The 23,422-nt window shown below is 36.6% G+C and overlaps 1 protein-coding gene across 2 annotated transcripts in view; it reads right to left on the bottom strand.

The window, feature by feature from the left end:
• Aff2 (ALF transcription elongation factor 2) overlaps positions 1-23,422 on the bottom strand; it is a 793,967-nt gene that overhangs the window by 18,938 nt on the left and 751,607 nt on the right. For both annotated transcript variants that reach the window (XM_060375629.1, XM_060375630.1), the window contains exons 15-19: positions 20,243-20,532; positions 19,616-19,679; positions 16,201-16,337; positions 2,438-2,509; positions 1,987-2,080 (exon numbers count right to left, since the gene is read on the bottom strand). In XM_060375629.1, the coding sequence (XP_060231612.1) occupies positions 1,987-2,080; positions 2,438-2,509; positions 16,201-16,337; positions 19,616-19,679; positions 20,243-20,532 (657 nt within the window). The remainder of the gene's footprint in view (positions 1-1,986; positions 2,081-2,437; positions 2,510-16,200; positions 16,338-19,615; positions 19,680-20,242; positions 20,533-23,422) is intronic.

The following is a 23,422-nucleotide window of genomic DNA, read 5'->3' as shown; positions in this document are numbered from 1 at the left end:
ACCACGACGCACACTCGATGAAAATAGCTGGTTAGGATAATTAGTGGGCTCCAATCAGGACCATGAAAGTCACTTGATGAAAGATCTTATATACTAAAGGGCCCAGTGAAATCAGACACAGTTCTCCAAGAAGTGGTTTGATTATGCTCATCTGAAATTTATTCTGCAAAACAAGCCCTTCAGAGAACAAGTAAGTTTTTCACCTTTAACTTTAGTTGCAAACTTTCCCCATGGGATACAGGTTTAGCTATAAAGTCTGATATCCAAGGAAGATGAAGAATCCATGCAAAACATTTTTGTTTGCTTGTTTGTTCTCAGAAATCATTGTGATTTTTGGTCTTTACATGCAAATTTTCATGGCTGGCTTTTTTCTCTGTTTAGCAATGCAACTAGTTCAGGGCTGCATTGCAAAAGAAGTTGGAACTCTTTAAAGTATTGACTTCCTGTTTTTTGTTTGTTTGTTTGCTTGTTTGCTTTTTTTTCAGGCCACAGCCTTGTGCATGAAAGGAAAAGCTGATATTCAGCATACCATGACAGGACAGGACAAGCTCAGTGTGACCCCAGTCTGAGTCAGGTTAGGTAGTCTTCTCTACCCTCTGGCCTTCAGTCCAGCCCCATTTGCAAAAGGACAGTCAGTGTTTTCTAGAGTTAGGAAGAATTCAATGCTGTGTCAATGACATAATGTGCATTCTGGAAGACTTGATTTAGTTTCACCCTAAATGAGTACAACACACTTGCAGGCAGATGGGTTACACAGCATCTGTTTGACGTTTTTCAATTCCCTGGCAAGACACATTTAGAAAACAGATATTACAACAGTGGCTATCAGAGAGTTGACAAAGCCAGCAGCATGAGAATTAGTTGAAAACTTGTTAGAAATGCACATTCTCAGGCCCTAACTAAGGATACTTGTTGGAGGAATGGGACTCAACACTCCGGCTTTTTAGGCCCTCTAGGGATTTTAGAAGTTCAGTGAAATTCAACATCTACCTTTCTACAGTCCACTGTAAGAAGGTAAGGACTGAGGAACTGCTGTATGTGATCCCTTTTTACTCACGTGAGCACTAGCTTTATGACATCTTTTCTATATTACATAGTAAATGGGGATCTTGCTCATGTTCCCAGATGTGTCACAGTGTCATCATGCAGGCATACACTAGTACTCACAGAATACTTGTTAAGGGTCACGGGATCATGATTCGATTTTCTTCTAGACAACTGCTACATGCAACATGGTTAAGTAGTCTCACGTACTTGACAAAAAGTCATTTTCCACTAAGGTCAGGCCAAAAGAAAGGAACAGTGAAGCACCTCAGTTTAAGTTAAGGCCAGTGTTACTAGACAGAAGCCATATTAGAGCATAGAGTAGCCAAGCCTAACACTAGACTGCTGCTTGAATTTTTATGTTGATTCATTCTCAAATATTGTCATCTTATTTTGTGGTTACCTCACTTGTTCATTTGCAAATTAAAACACAACAAAACAAAAACAAATAGAAACAACAACCTCAGCTCTCTAGAGGATGACTTTGTCCATTTGTTTCCTTTGGTAATCAGTGCAATCAAATGCCTTAAACTGAAACCACACACACACCAAGATTTCCCACGAGCAAAAGACTTTGAGGAACAGAAAGAGATGTCTACCTACTGTCAATGTGGCAATGATGACTTCTATTACAGCTGAAGTATTTTTTGGCTGGCCTTTTCAAATGAGAGACTGGCCATACCCAAAGACAAAACTTACTATCATCTTGTTGGCAGGCAGAGTATACTTCCCTGATTGCAATAAAGAGGCTGTCACAGGCCATTTACACTACTGTAACTTCTCACTTGGGAGTCAGAGGCTGGGTCCAGCTGAAGTAAAAGAGGTTATGCCTGTGGCAGTATCTATCTTCTCTTTGTAATCTGACATCTACTAACATGTCCGGCATGTTTAATTAGGGTTTTGATCATCCTCTATGTATAAATCATATAAAATAAGGATTACCTTAAAATACTCCATCAGTGATCTGGAGTATTTCATAGCATGGTCCTTCTTCAGTTTAAACATCCTCAAATAGAGAAGTGACAAGCATCGGTAGCTGGGTGAGAATAAAAGGATTAAGTTAGCAGTAGTGCCTCATGAAGACCATACACTGTTAAATACACAAATTCTTATTTTGTAGTCACTCATCTAATTGCAGATTGAGGAACATGTGTAAATAAAGACACTTTTAACAAATAAAGGCAGAATTATTAAAATCCCATTTTGATAACAGTATAAATTGCAGGGGGTAGTAGATTTTTAGTCTGTGAGAAAAGAAATCCATTTGTTATCTTTTAACAGTTCACTAGAAAGCCAGAATAATGATCTAGGTTAAGCTGCTTAAGTTAATATGGAGTGTTCACATCCCACTGCAGTATTTCAGCAGTTTCCTCGTGGCCTCCTTGTAACTCACCATAATACTGCTAGCTTTTTGTCCCCATCAGAAGCCATGGGACTTGCAAAGTTCTTCAGCCTCATTGCATACCTTTGAAGAAAAAAAAAAAAGAAAAAAAGAAATACTTGTGTGGAATCTGGATTAACTTTCAAAGTTCTGACTTGCCAAATGACTTAGCCTCCCATTCTTTTTTAAAAGGTATAGGCCAGAATGGTCCTTTCTTGAAATCATACACAAAAAGATGGTCCACACAGCATAATGGGACATCAAGAACGGAACTGTGCAAAAGCCAGTTTAATTGTAGATTCATGTTTTAGAATAACGCTGTGGAATTTCAATGAGTTTCTGTCTATGTATAAATGCTGGTTGGCAAAATATTGTTTTGCCAAATATTGTTTTACCTGAGCTTGCTAGGTAAGCAATATTATTGATTTTATATGCAAGGTGGATAAATAGGTCAGTCTGAGTTCACTTTGTGACAAATGAGGTAATAATAAAGAACTAGGTCTGACATTGGCTAGGGAGATCTCAATCAGGTAAAAACTCTCATTTTTAATTATTTTAGTTTTTATTATTATTTATTACAATTTATTTACTTTGTATCCTGGCTGTAGCCTCCCCCTCCCAGTCCCACACTCCCTCCCTCTTCTTTCTCTGCGGCCTAGTAAGGCCACCTCACGGGGTGGGGGTGGGGTCAGAAATCAAAGACCTGATAAGGGAGATCATGACAGAGACAGCCCCTGATCCTCTCAGTAGAGAACTCCCATGGAGACAGAGTTCCCTATAGGCTACATCTGAGCAGGAAGTCTAGGTTCTCTCCCTGCATGGGCCTTGGATGGAACATCAGTCTCTGCAGTACTCCCTGAGTCCCGATTTTTAGCTCTGTTGGTCTCCTTGTCAAGCTCCTGTCCACTCCAGTTATTTCTATCCCCCCCTCCTTTTCCATATGCTTCTCTGCACTCTGCCCAAAGTGTGGCTATGAGTCTCAGAATCTGCTTCAATACTCTGCTGGGTAGATTTTTTTTTCAGAGTTCCTCTATGGTAAACTCCTGTCCTGTGCCTTGTCTTCTCCCACTTCTGAAGTCTATCTTGTTTGCCCTTCTGAATATTAGTAATCTTCCCTACAGTCCTCCTTTTGTTTAGCTTTTTTGGGACTATAGATCTTAGTATATTTATCCTATATTATATGGCTAATATGCACTTATAAGTGAGTATATACCATGTGTGTCTTTTTGCTTCTGGGTTACTTCACTCTGGATGATCTTTTCTAGTTCCATTGATTTGCCTGCAAATTTCATGATTTCTTTGTTTTTAATTGCTGAGTAGTAATCCATTGTATAAATGTAACACAATTTCTGTACCCATTCCTCAGAAGGACATCTAGGTTGTTTCCAGATTCTGGCTATTGTAAATAAAGCTGCTAGGAACATAGTTGATCAAATATCCTTGTTGTATGGTTGAGCATTGTTTGGATATATGTGCAGGAGTAGTATAGATGGATCTTGAAGTAACACTATTTATTATTTTCTAAGAAAGTGCCAGATTGATTTCCAAAGTTGTTGTACAACTTTACATTCCCACAAGCAGTGGAGGAGGGTTCCCCTTTTTTTTACATCCTTTCCAGCATGTGTTGTCACTTGAGTTTTTGATTTTAGCCATTCTGAAGGGTGTAAGATGTAATCTCAGGGTTGAAAAGACTTTTCAAAAGGCTCAAGTTTTGAATTTCTTCATAGAGAAACGAGCATGCATGCATGTTTCACATGAGTGTGTCAGCATGTGCAGTTGCCTATGTTAACAGAGGGCTGAAATCACAGCATTTTTAAGTCTAAGCAACTTTCCTTTATGGGGCTTGCATATTTTCCCTTCCCATTGTCTTCAAACATTACTGTTCCATGCTGCAGTAATAAAAGATCAAGTAGTCCTCTTTCTTTTTTTCCCCCTTCTAGTTGAGTGTTTCTCATTCTGAGCATTCAGAGTCTTGAGAAATAAATTCATTACATATAATCATTGTCTGAGATTTAATGCAATTTCATAGGTACTTATAGTTGAATAAGTAATCAAATTTACTGTGGCAGAAAAAAAAATTGAAGAGCATGTGCAGGCTGTCTTGGTTATCCCTCATTTATGGAAGGTAGTGGTGAGCATATAGTGTCCTCTTGCTAGTTAAACAGCCTCTCCAGAGGACCAAGGAGCCTGTCTCATTCCCACTCAAGATTTTGTATTTTTTTCAGCATGCTATCTGCCCTGCTTTTAGGGTAACATCTCAATTTGTTGAGTGAATGTTTTTAGCAATGGGAGTTACATACTTGATGTGGGTTGCTTTCTGTTTTTACAATATCTAGAAGTGGAATTTTTATAATTTAATATATATAACTTTTTTGACAGTTGTGTGACTGAAGTGTCAAGTCATTGTGGTGCATTCTTATTTTCACAAATCCATTTTTATTGCAGATTCCCAGGGCTCTGAACAACTATAATTATTTGAAAGAAAAAAACTGGACTCTCCCTCTATAACCAACATATTGTTGGGAAGAGAGTAATAAAAATCTTTTATACATAATAATGTACTATTAAAAACTATATTCATATTGCAGTCATCCCCTAATTGCAACCACATTCAAAAGTGACTCAGTAGAGGATTTTCAATTGCTAAAATGGCTATGCATACCTAGTTTGTTTCATTTTATTCCCAATAGAAATTCTTCTCATTAAAAAAAATATAAAGAATGCAGAAATGAGTTCTTGCAAAACAGGAAAAACTAAAATAAAACATGCTTAGTTATGCCAATGCCAGTGCCCTGGTTGTTATATTAAACTTCAGCTATGAGGAAATTTGGTGAAGGGTACAAAGGAATTTTGTTAGCTTCTGCAACTGTACCTGAATCTATAATTACAACAAAATCAAGTTTAGAATATTGAATTTAGAGAGAATTTAAAAAAAATATTCATTGACTTTCACCAAATTTCCACTAAAATATATTTCAGTTAGTGCTAATATATCATCAAATGAAAAAGTATAGGTAGTGAAGACAAATTATTTTATAAATAATTAAGGAAAATTTTTGAATGAAAATATTTTATTTAGTGATTCACTTCATGCTTTTACCACAAAATGAAAATTGCTGTTTAGTTTGTAAATTTTAGGATCCTTTATTCTTACATAAGAGTATATGTGTGCCATATGTTTCACACATGGAACACACAGAGGCTAGAAGAAAGCATGGACATCCCTAGAAAATGTAGCTGTAAGCAACTGTGATTCTCTCTCTCTCTCTCTCTCTCTCTCTCTCTCTCTCTCTCTCTCTCGTGTGTGTGTGTGTGCTGGAAATAGAATGTGGCTCCTTTGAAGAACAGCAAGTACCCTTAACTGTTGAACCATCTCTATAGCCCCTGCTTGTGTACTTTTAGAAGAGCATGTGCTTTCCTTAAAAAGTAATAAGAAACAAAATTTGTAGAGAAGGCAAACACTTGTAATGTCATATTTCCACAATTACAACTGTAATCTTCTTTGTTTCCATATTGATTTAGATACACATACAAGTGTTTATGTTATAATTTGTACATAATTCTGCAGCATGGTTTATGTTTCTGAAGTACTAGAAATCAAATCCAGGGCCTCCCACATAAGAGGCATGTATCTACCACTTAGTATGCCCCAGTCCTTGATTTTACATTAATATAATTTTACATTTTTCATGTGACAGTTTAGACTTCAATATTTTTTATGTGATAATGGCTACAAACTACTTTTGAGTGTTTTACGATATAATAAATTCCTTATCTATTATTATTTGTATTACTTCTTATTGAATGTTGTAATATATATTTATAATATAGCATATATATGTTGTTCTCATATAATCATGTTTTTATCTTTTCCTTTCTTTTGCAATCACAACTTCAATATCAATATTAAATGAACAAAATCTCAATAGTTCTTTTAACTTTTCTTGAGTTGCCTCCTTGCCTCATTTTAAAGTATGTAGTATTTTGGAAAAGGTTGTTTGTTTGTTTGTTTTGTTCAAAAAAGGAAAAGTACAATAATTCTGCATTGTGAAAAATATTCAAGAAATTAAAATTTTCAAAAGTTGAACTCTAGTGTCAGGAAATATAAATACTTGTTTATGTAAATTTTTATATAATGCCAAATTGCTCACAAGTTTCAATGATGAATTTCTACTCTCATCATCAGTACAGTAGGATACAATATGATTTTATCTTTTTAATGATACATATTAACACTGTAATATTTTCTTGATAGTTAAACATAATTTATCTATATTTGCAAAGTTAAGTGATTCAAGTAACAAAATTGTTCAATATTCATTCACTTTCCCCATAAAATTTGTAATATACTTTTCCCAGAATGCTTATCTTATATAACTTCAAAACATACAGGTGTTCTGCTAGACACTAAGAAGACAATTTTCCCTTGAATGCTCCCAAAAGGCTGTGGTAGTGATGGTTTACACAGTGTGTAAAATCAGCTTAAGATAAATATATTTTTTTCCATTCTCTGGTGCCTATGTTTTGGAATAGCTCCAGAAAAACATGGTTGATTGGCCGAATGGGCAAGGCAGTATCTTTCCTTGGAATTACCCTTTGTTTATTACTCTAAATTTTATGAAAATTATATATGAAAAGAAAGTTGTCTAAAGGGGGAAAAATGGAAACAAGAGAAGGGGGAAGACATGATGTACAGAAACTAGATTCATTATAAATATTTGTTTTGTTTATATGATATTTTAGTTATATAACATGAAAGCAAAGAGAAAAAATATTTGAGAAGAGGAAAGGAACAGGCTAGTAGAGGAAGGGAAAAGGGAAGGTGATAGGGGAAATATGAGCAAAGTATCATGAGATTTCTATATGAAAATATAATAAAAGTCTGTATTCTGTAAACTTAAAAATCTTAATTTAAAAAACCTTGATTTTTTTCATAATAGTTCTCTAATTTTGCTCTTTGGAATACTTTCATTTGGAAATACTCAAGGTAAATCTGTCCAATGTTTGTTTGAAGGCTTATGTATGAATATCTGCATATATAACAGTTTATCTAGAAACAAGAATGATAGTAAAGAAAGCCTTGCATTACTAAGAAGTGGAACTGGCAGGAAAAGAATATAAGAATCTCTCAGATTAGGAACTACTCAGTTGAAAGTAATTCGGTGCTTAGTGGATGTTGCTCAGTGGCTGAGTAATTAATCAGCAAGAACAAAGGTCTAGGTATAAAAATGATTATTTTCTCTATGCAATGATCTATGATACATGTCTACTACTTACGTATAAGTTACATTTATTTTCTAAGCTTTTCAAATCATTGGAAAAGACTAGAGTAGTGAACTCCAAGATGGCTGCCAAGAGTGTGAACCATTTCTGAAGGCCAGAAGAACTGAAACCCCCAAAATGGTGAGTGAATGGGCAGCTGAAGCCAGAACATCGACTTTGAGGCTTCCAGGGCTAGAGGGGACAACCTGTGAGCTGGGACAGATTAGACCCAAGCCCATTGTGGACTTCTCCAGGGTCTGAGAGTGACAAGCTATTAACCCCCTGCACTTTTGGCTGCACCTTCCCTGGCTTCTGCAGCAGCACCTGCAAATGCAGCTGGGAGTGCATAACCCCAGGTACAAGGCCTTCTTACTCTAAAGGCCAAACAAGGGACCTGAATCTGAGAGTAGAAAACTTTGTGCTCTGTAAGCTTATCACATATGCCTGCCAGTGAGTTTGTGGGCATTTTGTACTTTCCACACACTCGTGACAGTGAGTGCACACAGGCATTCTGTGCTCTCCACACATGCCTACAAGTAAGTGCTTCTGCGAGTGAGTGCATACAGTTCCCGCAGATCCCGGCTCCCACTACACTGAAAGCCAGACTTTGGATCCCTCCCACTATGGGCAACATAGGTATCTCTGGGACAGAATCCTCAATCTGTTGGTCCACCAGTGGAGTCCAGCCAAACAATTCCTGGAAACTATTCCTGGAGCCAGGATGGTGCAGCCCAGACAAATCTGAGCTTTGGAGCACAATACCGAGATAGGCCTGATGGCAACTGAGCCCTCGGACACCTGCACACACCTACTACACCTGCAAACTGCACCTGCACCACAGCTGAACTTGTGCTTCTCCCTTTCACTTCCTTCTTCCAGGCAGGCATACCTCCATGTACATTCTTGCACTTGTGCACTTGCTCACTTGTGCCTGAGACTATCCTCCCTTACCTGCATCTGAAAAACTAACACCCACCCTCTCACCAGGGGACCTCTCTCATCTTGCTGAAAAAAAAAATCCAGACTTCAGAGACAGACAGACCCAATCTACAGTACAGGCTCCAGCAACAAACAGCAAGAGATACTGAAAATCAGATGGCTAGAGGCAGGAATACGAAAACGTCAAAAAAAAAAAAATCAGGACATAATAGGCTTCATCAGCAACCCCCAAAACCAGTGGATAATCGAATTCATCAGAAACACAAGAAAATTATTTTAAAGCAATGCACAAGGAGTTATTAAAGGCACATAAAGAGGAAACAAACAAAACTTTCAAAGAAAAAGCAGGTAAATATAGCCACACAAATAGAGGCATATAAAGAGAAAATAAAGAGAAATGAGAAATAAAGGAGAAATAAAGAAAATAAAGAGAAAATAAACAAAGATCTCAAAGAAATACAGGCAAATACAGTCACACAATAAAACATAGATGTCATCATGGGAAGATGAATATACATTCAAACAGAAGAAGGAAACAGTGCAAGACATGAAAACTGAATTAGAATCAATAAAGAAAACACAAACAGAGAAAATCTTGGAACTGGAGAATTTACAAAAAAGATCAGGAGCCACAATGGTAAGCAATACCAACAGAATACAAGAGAGGGAAGAGAGAATCTCTGGAGCTGAAGATACAATTAAAAAAATTGATACATCTCTCAAAGAAAAAAATAAAATCAGAAAAGTCCCAAACACAAAGCATCCAAGAAGGCAAGGATGCCATTAAAAGACAAAACCAAAGAATAATAGGAATAGACAAAAAAGAAAATTATAGGATCCAAGGTCCAGAACATATTTTTTTAACTTTTTAAAAAATTCTTTATTAATTACATTTTATTCACTTTGTATCCCCCCTGTAGTTCCCTCTCTCCTCCCATCTCAATGCCTCCCTTCCTCCACCCTCTGCATGCATGCCCGTCCCTAAGTCCACTGATAGGGGAGGTCTTCTTTTCCTTCCTTCTGATCCTAGTCAATTAGGTATCATCAGTAATGGCTGCATTTTCTTCTTCTGCAGCCTGGTAATGTTGCTTCCCCTTCAGGGTGAGGTAATTAAAGAGCAGGCCAATCAGTTCATGTCAGAGACAGTCCCTGTTCCTCTTACAATGGAACCCACTTGGATACTGATGTAGCCCATGGCAGTTCAGTATCCAGAACATATTTTCAAGAAAATCATAGAAGATTTTTTTCCAACTCTAAAGAAGAGATGTCCTTAAACATACAAGAAGCTTACAGAACATCAAATAGATTAGACCAGAAAAGGAACTCCTCAGGACACATAATAGTCAAAACACTGACTAGTCAAATCTATTGAACATAGAAAGGAGCAAGGATGAAAGGACAAGTAATATATAAAGGTAGACCTATCAGAATCACATTAGACTTCTCAACAGAAGATTGGAAAGCCAGAAGGGCCTAGATAGATGGTATGCAGGCTCTAGGAGAACACAGATGTCAAACCAGACTACTATACCCAGCAAAACTTTCAATCAACATAGAAGGAGAAAATAAAGTATTCCATGACAAAACTAAACTTAAGCAATATCTTCACATCAAACCAACCCTAAAGAAGCCCCTAGAAGGAAAACTCCAGCCTATCAAAATCAACTACACAGAAGAAGACACAGGACACAGATATACTCACAAAAATATCACAATAAAACAAGCACACAAACACTATCACCACCAACTCCATAATAAAAGGAATTAACATTCATTGGTCACATTATCTATCAACATCAATGCACTCAACTCTCCAATATAAAAGACACAGACTAACAGAATGGTTGCAGAAACAGATTCCAACATCATCCTGCATCCAAGAAACACACCTCTGCCACAAAGATAAACACTACCTCAGAGTAAAGTGCTAGAAAAAGGTTTTTCAAGCAAACAGTAGTTATCTTAATATCTAATAAAATAGACTTTCTACCAGAATTAATCAAAAAAGATGAGGAGAGGCACTCTATTCATATCAAAGGAAAAATCCACCAGGAAAACATCACAATGCTGAACACCTATGCCCCAAATACAAGAGCACTTGAATTCGTAAATGAAACATTATTATAGCTCAAATCACACATCAATACCAACACCTTAACAGAGGGAGACTTCAACACTCCACTCTCACCAAGGGACAGATCATCTAGAAAGAAATTAAATATAGAAATAATGACACTTACAGAGGTCCTAAGTCAAATGGACCTAATAGATGTCTACAGAACTTTTCACCCAAACACAAAAGATTATAACTTCTTTTCAGCTCCTCATGGAACCTTCTCCAAAACTGACACAATGCAAGCCTCAACAGACACAAGAAGATTGAAATAATTCCTTGTATCTTGTCTGATCACCATGGAATAAAGCTGGACCTCAACAACAACAAAAATAGCAAAAAGCCTACATACACATAGAAACTAAACAGTTCTCTAATCAGAGACAGCTTGATCAGGGAAGAAATAAAAAGGAAAGTAGAGACTTCCTAAAATTCAATGAAAATGAAAGCAAAACTTACCCAGTCTTAAGGGACACAATGAAAGCAGTGCTAAGAGGAAAATTCATAGCACTAGGTGTCTTCAGAAAGAAGTTTGAGATATCTCATACAAGCAACATAAAGGCACACATAAAATCCCTAGGAAAAAAGTGAGCACACACCCAAGAGGAGTAGATGATTGGAAATAATCAAACTCAGAGCTGAAATCAATGAATTAGAAACAAAGAAAACCATTCAAATAATCAAGGAAACCAAAAGTTGGTCCTTTGAGAAAATCAACAAGATAGACAAACCCTTAGCTAAACTAACTAAAAGGTAGAAAGAAACTATCCAAATCAGCAAAATCAGAAACAAAAGGGAAAACATAAGGACAGACACTGAGAGAATTCAAAGAATAATTAGGTCTTACTTATTATTTGAAGTAACAAATATGCCACAAAATTTGAAAATCTAAATGAAATAGACATTTTCCCTGATTGATTCCATTTACCAAAGTTAAATTAAGATAAGGTGAATAGATTAAATTGTCCTATATGTCCCAAGAAAATAGAAGCAGTCATCAAAAGTCTCCCATACAAAAAAGCCCAGCGCCTGATGGTTTTAGCTCAGAATTCTACCAGACCTTCAAAGAAGAGCTAACTCCAGTGTTCTTCAAACTATTCCACAAAATAGAAACAGAAAGAGCCTTACCAAACTCATTCTGTGAAGCCACAGTCACCTTGATACCTAAACCACACAAAGACCTAACAAAAAGAGAGAACGTCATACCTATCATTCTCTTTTGAACATTGATGAAAAATACTCAAAAATTTTTCTCACAAACTTAATCCAAGAACACATCCAAGATATCATCCACAATTGTAAAGAGCTGCTTGTTTCTCAAGCTGCTATGTTATTTATTGAAAAAATATGTTTTCACCCTAGCTTTCACCTTGAGACAGAGAAAAGAGGAAGTTTCGTCAAGTTCCTTAAAGATAGTTGTGTGACCTTGGACCATATCTGCTATAGGGAAGTAATTTTAGAAAAGTTTGGCAGGTCCAAGATCTGCTTTTAGTATTGATGTGAATTGCTTTTGCTTTGCCTATAAAAAATGAATTGTGGAATAAACCTATGTTGCAATCATACTGACAGCCTTTTCAGGCAGATGCTGTGTGTATTGTGACTTGCTTTAATTAATTTAGTCCTCACTCCCCACTCAGGAATTGTTTGACTCTACCTGTAGCCCCCATCACATGATGACCAAATAGGCTTCATCCCAGGCATGCAGGGGTGGTTAAATATATGGAAATCCTTCAATGTAATTCATCACATAAATAAACAGTAGGAAAAAAAAAACAACACATGATCATCTCTTTAGATGCTGAAAAAGCATTTGACTAAATCCAACACCTATTCATGTTTAAAGTCTTGGAGAGATCAGGGGTACAAGGCATGTACATAAATATACTAAAAGCAATATACAGTAAGCTTATAGTCAACATTAAACTAAATGGAGAGAAACGTAAATCAATACCACTGAAATCATAGACAAGGCTAGGTTGCTAACTCTCTCCTTATCTCTTCACCATAGTACTGGAAGTCCTATCTAGACCAATTAGACAACTAAAGGAGATGAAGGGAAAACATATTGGAAAGGAAGAAGTCAAAGTAACACTATTTGCAGATGATATGATAATATACTTGAGTGACCCCAAAATTTCTAGCAGAGAACACCTTCAACTGATAAAAGCCTTCAGCAAGTGGCTGAATATGAAATGAACTGAAAAAAAATCAGTAGCCCTCCTGTATACAAAAGACAAAAGGGCTGAGAAAGAAATTAGGGAAACAACACCCTTTAAAATAGCCACAAATAAAATGAAGAACTTTGGTGTGTCTCTTACTAATCAAGTGAAAGACCTGTATGTAAAAACAATGCAAGTCTCTGAAAAACCAAAATGAAGAAGATATCAGAAGATGGAAAGATCTCCTATGCTCATGGATCAGTAGGATTAACATAATGAACATGGCCACCCTACCAAATGCAATCTACAGATTCAATGCAATTCCCATAAAAATACCAACACAATTCTTTACAGAACTTAAAAGAACAATTCTCAATAGCATGTAGAAAAACAACACAACAACAACAACAAAAAACCCATTTCTCAATTGCATGTAGAAAATCAACAAGAACAAATAACCTCAGGATTGCTAAAAAATTATGTACAATAACAGATCTTCTGGAGGCATTTCCATCCCTGATCTCATCCCTGTATTATAAAGCAAAAGTAGCAAAACATGTATAGTACAAGAAACAGGCTGGAGGATCAATGTAATCCAATAGAAGACCCAGAAATAAACCCTCACAGTTATGGACACCTGATTTTTTGACAAAGATGCCAAAACCATACAATGGAAAAAAGACAGCATCTTCAACAAATGATACTGCTCTGATTGGATGTCTACATGTAAGAAAATTGAAAATAGATCCATATTTATCACCCTACACAAGAAAAAACTCTATGAGGATCAAATACCTCAACATAAAACAAGACATACTAAACCTGTAAGAAGAAAAAGTGGGGAAGAGCCTTGACCTCATTGGCACAGGAGAAAACTTCCTGAACAGATCTCCAACAGCACAGGCTCTAAGATCAACAATCAATAAATGGGATGTCATGAAACTGAAAACCTTCTGTAAAGCAAAGGAAACTTTTGCCAGAAAAAAAGACAGCCTGCAGATTGGGCAACGGTCTTCACCAACCCTACATCTGACAGAGGGTTAATATCCCAAATAAACAGAACTTTAGAATTTAAAAACCAAAAAAAAAAAAAAAACAAAAAAAAACAATAATGCAGTTAAAAAAATGGGGTACAGAGCTAAACCAAAAATTCTCAATAGAGGAATATCAAATGGCAGAGAAACACTTAAAGAAATGATCAACGTACTTAATCATAAGGGAGATGCAAATCAAAACAACCCTGAGATTTCAACCTTACAACCATCAGAATGGCTAAGAACAAAATCTCAGATGACAGCACATATCTGAGAGGATGTGGAGAAAGGGGAACCCTTCTCCATTGCTGGTTGAAGTGTAAACATGAACAACCACTTTGGAAATCAATCTGACACTTTCTTAGACAATTAGGAATAGTGCTACCTCAAGCATCAGCTATACCATTCCTAGACATATAACCAAAATATGCTCAAGTATTCAACTTGGAAATTTGCTCAACAATGTTCTTAGCAACTCTATTCGTAATAGCCAGAATCCAAAAACAACCTTGATGTCCTTCAAAGGAGAAATGGATACAGAAATTGTGGTACATTTACCAAATGGAATACTAATCAGCAACTAAAAACAAAGAAATCATGAAATTTGCAGGCAAATGGTGGGGCTAGGAAAGATCACCTTGAGTAAGGTAATCCGGAAACAGAAAGACACAAATGGTATATATTCATTACTAAGTGGTTATTAGACACATAATATAGGATAAACATAGTAAAATCTATACTTCTAAAGAAGCTAAAAAACAAGGAAGATCCTTGGAAAGATGTTCAATCTCATTTTGAAGGACACATGTGATACATTGGAAGCAGGAGAAGACAGGGAACAGGATAGGAGCCTACTACAGAGAGTTCTGAAAGACTGTTGATCGAGGTATCAAAGGTGATGCTGAGACTCATAGACAAATTTTGGGCAGAATGCATGAAATTTTATCAAAGAAAGGGAGATAGAAAGACATGGAGGGAACAGGAGCTTCAAAATGAGAACAACTGAGCCATAAAACACCGAGTCTTCACTGCCCAGAAGATAATGATACCCCAAACATGGACACTCCATGGAGAGGACCTAAAACTCTGGCTCAGATGTTGCCCATAGATTCAGTCCCCAAGTGGGTTCCCTAGTAAGGGGAGCAGGGGCTTTCTCTGGCAAGAAGTCAGTGTCAGGCTCTCTGATCACCTCCCCTTGGAGCATGCAGCCTTGCCAGGCTGCAGAGGAAGACAATGCAACCAGTCCTGATGAGACCTGATATGATAGGGTCAGATAAAAGGGGAGAAGGACCTCCCCTATCAGTGGACTAGGCAAGGGGCATAGGAGGAGAAGAGGAATGGAGGGTGGAATTGAGAGGAGACACTGGAGAGGCCACAACCGGGATGCAAATTGAATAAATTGTAATAAATGATAATAAATAAAATGACTAGAGTGGTATTTCTTCTCTTATCTCTTTTTTTGTTTTCTAGGAATATATTTGATTTCCAACAAATTTCACTCAACAAGACATCATAAATTTTTATTGGAAATGCAAATCAATACACTAATATATGTAGTTAATATATCTTTCTCTATTCTCCTTTTGACCTTCAGCCATGCCAACACTGTATCTTATTTATTTATTCCAGATTTATGAAATTTTTTCTACACACCAATGTCCTTAAATATTGACTTTGTATTAGAACAATGCCTTATTTGAATTAAAAAAATGTTTTCTTCATGAATTTATTTATTTAGTATTATGTGTATGCAACAATCCTTTTTGGGGGGTCAGAAGACAGCATACATCAATCAGTTATTTCCCTTCTGTATGTAGGGATCCTTGAGATTATATTCAAGTTGTCAGTCTTTTGCTGTCAGCTTTACCCAACAGAGCCTCCTTCCTTTTATAATAACACAGAAGGCCTTAGGAATTATGGCACTTAATAGAAATCTGAAGAGCACTAGTTTTTTTTTTTTTTTTTTTTTTTTGAGAAGGCAAGCCAATGGCAAATGATAAAAGGTTTATATTTTACTTTTACCTGTGACATATTGATTTTAATTTTTGAATATTACAAATTATGATACTAACATAACATCCTCTGAAAAGTGTGATTTATAACACAGTGTCTATCTATTATATTAAATATTCTATGGCATTAATAAAATGGTAGGACCTAATTCCAGCAACTTTGAACACTTAATTGTGGAAATTATATTTAAGCAAAAAATATTAATAGCTTCTAACTGTATTAATTTTGTAATATGATTTTTGGAAAGCTATTTACCTGAGGAGTTCCACAGTCTCAGAATACATAGTATATGGAGACTTTGCTTCCAGAGGATCACGTTCCATGGCATTGCCACATTCAGTGAAGGAGAGGGCTGCATCAGCATAGTTCACAGCTTTGCCAAATTTCTCAAACTAAAATAGGAAAATGACTGTCAGCATTATACTCGGTTTTTTTTCCTCCTTCATACATAAGAATAATTAATAACTGTGAGTAAATTTTGTCTCTATGCCCCAGGGAACACTCATCATGAGGTAGAGGCACTATGGGTAGTTACCATGGGGGATAGGAAGCATCTAGTAGACAGATACTAGGTGATGCTAGGCATTCAAACATACATGGGGAAGCCTTTGCAATGGAGAACTTAGATATTCTAGATGCCCATCCTGAGATACAGAGATATGTCAGCCTTGATATGGAGAGGGGGCAGTGTGCAAATTGGTAACAAATATGAAGGAAGTGGCTTAAGGTTCTATTGCTCTGATACTGTGGCTAATTGAGGAAAGGAAAATGCAGCCAAGGCATCAAAATGGATTATGGCACCATTGTTAATGTTACCATCACTTTCGGCCAGCTACAATCTAAATGAATGCCCTGTCTAGTTTATAATCATGAAATGTAGTGAACAGGCTAGATTTTGAAGTGTCTTTTAGTCAGAACTTACAGCTATTTTCTGTTTTTGTTATTTTCATAGTCTATTTCATGCTTTAGAAAGTCATGAGAATATTGACCCCATTAGAATCTAAAGAGTAATAGATTGAAGAGTGAGAAGCTCTAGTATGACAGTCAGCAATAGTCAGATCATTTTCATTGGAAATGCTGGGATGAAACAGTGTCTAAAAGCCAAAAATATAGTACTGTTAAATGTTATACTTTAGTCAAATTTATTGCAAAAGGTTCTAGCCCTGATAATAGCCATGACTGAACTGGCTAGGCCATCCTAACTTCTTTTTCATGTGCAATGAATACTATATATGACACTTTGATATTGAACATTTTATAACTGAAATTTACATTTTCAATTTTTGACAGTTGGATATAAAAATTCTACTAATTCAGAACTTCATATAAGAGAATAAGTATAATGCAGATTTGAATATATTAAACTTTGCATAACTTTTATCCAATTATTGACTATTCAATTGTAAAAGATTTCAACTTTCAAAATGGCAGAGTAGCTATGGAAAAGGACTAAATGTAACTATACAATGACTAGTTGTAGGTTTTGAAGAATCTCTTATTGAAAATGACTTTACAATAATGTCCTTCCACTTTTATGTTCTGAAAAAAATTCTATGAGTTATATAAGCCATTGTGGAGAAATGCCATTTTCAAATAATTCAACTTGCTAGTATGGAAACCTAAGTATATACTTGTAAACTAGTTTGTTTCTATTTTGTCTTAGTAGATAATTTTCTTACATTTTCAGGCTTTCATTTAATTAGTTACTTTCTATTTTATTTTATTAAATAATGTGCTTATGTCTTCAAACTTCAACTAGCTTTACCCTTTGAGAATTAATTTGTACATCTTGGGTTTTGAAGGTGAATTTTCATTCACAATAAATATCTGGAAAGATTATTAAACATTACCAGAGCTTCATCTATCTTTTTTCAAAAGGAAAATATATTGAAATCCAGAAAGAAAATTACATAGCCATGGTGTCATTTAGTTTCCATCCACAAACTGAGAGGTTAAAACTAAAAACATATTTCTAACAGGAGGATTTATATAAGCTCAAGGAAAATATTAACTTTCTGATTATGTTTCAACATATTTTTGCTTGATAACACTCCTCCAAAAATTTCTACAGATATTTTTATATACTACCAATGAAGCTTTAACAACAAATTATACTGAGTGTCTCTTTATGTGATTGCTTTGAAAAGCCACAGCTCCATGCAGTAGCTAGGGTTTTCTACTTTACCCTAAGAATCAATTTTTGCCCTCATGGAAGCAGTATCTTCACATTTGTCAGTGATGTTATTTCTTAATCATATATTTGGGAATCACTATAGGTTTGGTTTTTCTCAGCCTTTCAAATGTTTCACCTACACATTCTCACATATTATTCTAGTCTCTATCATCCCTTGTACCACCTTGTCACAGGGATAGTCATGTATTTCCTCACTCTAATTTTAAAGAAGGGAAAGCTCTAGAGCGTGTCTTAAGTATCACATTGACAACATTTGGAATAAACCTCTGGTCATCTGCACTGTAGTTTTTAAAACAGATGGCCATCATCCAGTGAACACACACTGAATCTACCTGGGTATCTTCAGTGGCATCCTCCAGCTTACCTTGTTATTTTTGTCTGAAGTGGTGTGGAAAAAATTGTTTCCAGAGGAAAACTCATAGTACATAATGGTTAGCTTCAGACAATAAATAAGCAATTTGAATAGCAGAAAAAAAAATGACAAAACCAGGGAAATGGCAGGTGCAATGGGCAGAGGAAGTTGATATTGGCTATCCACTAGTTACTAGATACAGCCTGATATGATATCCATCACAGTTTTCCCAGTGTCAAATACAGCTAACCGCTGAAAGGACACAATGTAGTATTTAAGGGTGGTATATTTTCTTTTCATAATGACACTGAAATGATACTTCCAATTGTTCTGAGATAGAGTAAGTGATGAGGAGCCTAACCGTCAGACTGTCTGTAGGACCATGGTTCTCAAATGCTTATTTGAAAGTCAGTTGGAGATCTTCAGTTATTATGGCAGGATCTCAGTCCTATAAATTTTTATATCTTTGGTTTAGGATATAGCCTGAGCAACGTGTTGAGACCCTTTATTAGGAGGATCAATTAGGACAAACAATTCAACATAGTTACCTCATCACTGGTTTAGATCAACCAAGTCTCTGAGAACTAGCTGGGAAATATTTCATTAGAAATCAAGGTTGTCTTCTTCTGATCTGTATAAGAAAGCCTGAATATGGGCCTTACTGTAATTTCATGGAATCAAATACAACAAGAATCTGAGCTTTCTATGTAGACTTATGTTTCCCTCAAAAATTTGAGACCCATTCAGTGTCACTCAATGCCTTCCAATTTCACACTTCAGATTTGGTTTACTGGAACCAACAGATGCTCATATCATACCCAGAGAATATTGAAAGTAATTTAAATTCATATAAAAGACTATGACAATGTCAGTGAGCTTCTGAAGTTGGCCCAAAAGAAAAAAAAATGACAAAGAAAATAATAACATGAGAACCCAGGTCAAAGAACTTTGGAAATTATGGTATTACAGAATTTACAAACTTTCATATCTCTATGCAAAAGGAGCAATGTTTTAAAAAGGTCTGGGGACCACTACTTCCCATTTTACCTATTTGTGAAATGTCTTCCTTGTTTTCATTCAAAACAGCATACTTTATTACAGCGAAACAACAAGATGGAACATACCAGTGCATCAGCTTTATGTTTCAGCTTCTTAGCCTCTTGCATGTAAAAATCAGCATTGTGAACACTAAACAAACAAAATAAGCTCTTTTACAAATCAGTGGTTTGTCTTTTCATTTAGAAACTCAACAGTAAAAATAATTTTTTCTATTAACTCATTCCTGTATGGTGTCTTAAAGAAGGCAAACTATTATTGACACACAAACACACACACACACACATATATATGTAATCATATATATATGTGTATATATATATATATGATTCAAACCTTGAAATGACACTATAACTGGACTTGGAAGTACAGGATGGCCTATTAAGATAGCAACCTATATCTTCCAACCCCAGTCATTACAATTTCCCAAATGGGTTATATAAAACCTAGTTATAAATCTCTTTATATAACTGGTCATAAATAATAATGAATAAAAATAGTCTAGAGGAGAGAATAGCCCCTGGGAAATAATAACAAAGATCCAGGGTTAAGGTTGGCTAAAGTGTGGGATGCGTTTCCTTTAACATATATATATATATATATATCTCATATACATGAAACTAGAAGATCCATACTACCCTCATCCCCAATCACCACTCCCAAACTGAGACTGTAATAATCTGGGAACAACATACGAGTCATCAAATGTGAGCTTGGGTCTCCGGACATTGGTGCTTCTGCTGGACAGGAGGGGAAGGGCTGCCCATGATGTCATCTCCAGGTGACTGCTATTCATAAGGCCAGTAGTGATTGTAGAGTTGGTGGTAGAAATAGTAGTGGTGGTGGTTGTGGTGGTGGCCGTGGCAGTGGTAGTGGCACTAGCTGTGACAGTGGCAGTGGTAATGGCAGTGACAGTGGCAGTGGCTATAGCCGTATTAGTGACAGTAATGGTGGCAGAGACAGCCTTTTTTGGAGCATCTCCCTCCTAGAAAAAGGAAAGACAAATAGCTTCCATTAGGTCTGGCTTTCTTAAACCATTTCTTCACAAACGCTTTAAATATCAATAACAGTAGGAATAACAGCATGAAAAAAAATAATATATACAGTTTGAGGATGGATAGGGGATCCTAGTATATTTATGAATTTTGTAGGTTTTGTTCTCTATTGATACTAAACAGTAAGCTATCCATGTGTTGTGATTCCATAGCCATTGATCATATTTAGACTGGCATGGTAAATATTTAAATCTAGAAGAAAATGTGAAAGGAGAAGGGAAAGAATAATATAAATGAAAAAGAAAAAGATAGAGAAAGAGGGAGACATGAATGCGGGAAGGGAAATATCAGAAGATCTAACACTTTTCTTCAACAATCAGTGTCCTTGCTGAATTGAGGCTGACATCATGAGGCCCTTGACTGCTGTCAAAAGTGAATGGCATGGTATTTCTATTGCTTCAGAGAGCAAAACCTCATTTGCACCATGTAACATACCAACTGAATAAGAGACTTTTGGGGACTTTGCTCTGAACTAGCATTGGTGTAGAAAAGATGGAATACAGAAGAAAGTAATTGCTGAAACTTGTAACTGTGTATTCCCACCATGTCACAAGACTACCTGCCAAAGTAATAGATTGCTTTCTTCCTCTGGCAACTGTGGACAATCTTCATTTTTATGGCCACTTACTCCTTACACCCTTATGAGATGGTGTCTCCTTAAGATTGCTGTGCTTTAAGGGTTGTCCCTCAGTCAACTTCTTTCTTGATAATATTTGTCAAACTTGCATATGTGGACACAGATTCAGCAATGAACAATGATTCCAGAATGGAAATATCAGTTTTACTCTTTGAAGCTCTGATACACTAAGATGATCCAAATTGTTCTTAGAAAAAAATAGTAGGAAAGCTGGTTCTATTTAATAACAGGATGGTGTTCCCATTCATCATTTAGGAGCTTGCAATTCAGTTTGCCAATTCATGGAATTGTCTCCAGGTTATGGGGGTGTTATCTAAACAGCCAGGGTAGGGACAAGTGCCTCCTCTATAAGCAAAACTTCCTTGTGCCTGTATCCAGATGTACTTTCATGTCTCTTGTAGCATTCACAGTCCTGGTCCTCTTCCTCATAAGGTATCAATCACAAGACATTTTATATTCTCCTTTGAGTACAAGTAAGTCTCATTGGTCACCTCAGATTCTTTCTGGTTTATGGCCCTGCTCCTTTACTCTATGCTCTTTGAATTTGTTGAGTGTGTCCAGGCACATAGGAATGCATGCTTGTCTTATTGACAGAGTTCAAGAGGGCCTCTGAAAGGCTCTACCCTACAGGGTATCAAAGCAGATGCTGAGACTTATGGCCAACCTTTGGGCAGAGTGCAGGGAATCTTATGAAAGAAATGGGAAACAGTAAGATCTGGAGAGGACAGGAACTCCACAAGGAGAGCAACAGAACCAAAAAATCTGGGCACAGGGGTCTTTTCTGAGACTGATAATCCAACCAAGGACCATTCATGGAGATAACCTATAACCCCTGCACAAATGTAGCCCATGGCAGTTCAGTGTCCAAATGGGTTCATAGTAATGGGAACAGGGAGTGCCTCTGACATGAACTCAGTGGCCTGCTCTTTGATCACCTTCCCCTGAGGGGGGATCAGCCTTACCAGGCCACAGAGAAGACAATGCAGCCACTCCTGATGAGACCTAATAGACTAGGATCAGAAGGAAGGAAAGGAAGAACTCCCCTATCAGTGGACTTAAGGAGGGGCATGCGTGGAGAAGGAGAAGGGAGGGAAGGATTGAAAGGGGGGAGGAAGGGAGCTACAGGGGGGATACAAAGTCAATAAAGTATAATCAATAAAAATTAAAATAAAATGCTAACCCTGCCTCCTGAGTTTCATTTTCTGACCCATTGCTTTCCCTGCATTCCCAGAAGCCTGCTGGCACTAGGGACAACCAGGTAACACTGCCACCTAAGCATTTGCTTGGTAAGTCCACTGAAGGTGCACCGAACAGTTGTATACTTCACTTGGTCACCTGTGCTCCATTTTCTAGCCCACAACTCTGACTGCATTCCCAGAGGCCTGCTGGCATCAAGGACTACTATCTGAGTAAAGGCTAGCATAAGAACACAATCAACAAGAGCCAGGGAAATATGGCACCACCAGAACCCAGGTATACTACTACATGAAGATGTGGATATCCCAACACAGCCAAAACAAGAAGATGACATTAAATACAAGCTTATAAAAATGATAGAGGCCTTCCAAGGGGAAATGAATAAACCCCTTAAAGAAATGTAATCAAACAGGTAAAGTAAATGTATAAAACTGTTCAAGACCTGAAAATGGAAATAGAAAAACACAAACTGACAGAACCTGGAGATGGAAAACCTAGGTAAGGGAACAAAAACTAGAAGCAAAAGCATCAACAGCAGAATTCAGGAGATGGAAGAAAGAACTTCAGGCAAAGAAGATACAATAGAAGAAACTGATACATCAGTCAAAGAAAACATTATATCTAAAAAATTTGACACAAAACATCTAGAAAATTTGGGTACTATGAAAAGATCAAACCCGTGAATAACAGGAATAAAAGAAGAAGATTTCCAGTTCAAAAGCCCAGAAATTATTTTCGACAAAATCATGCAAGAAAATTTCTTTAACCTAAAAAAGGGATGCCTATAAAGATACAAGAAGCTTATAGAACACCTAATAGATTAGACCAATAAAGAAAAATAAAAAACTCCATGGCATATTAATTAAATCACTAAATGTGTTAGTGCTCTTTGATCACCTCCCCCTGATAAGGGGGAGCAGCCTTACCAGGCCACAGAAGATGACAATGCAGCCACTCCTTATGTGATCTGATAGACTAAGATCAGA

This window comes from Meriones unguiculatus, chromosome X, assembly GCF_030254825.1.
Source record: "Meriones unguiculatus strain TT.TT164.6M chromosome X, Bangor_MerUng_6.1, whole genome shotgun sequence".
Classification (NCBI taxonomy): Eukaryota; Metazoa; Chordata; class Mammalia; order Rodentia; family Muridae; genus Meriones; species Meriones unguiculatus.
Note: the sequence above shows the minus strand (reverse complement) of the source record. Positions and strands in the feature narration are given on the sequence as shown.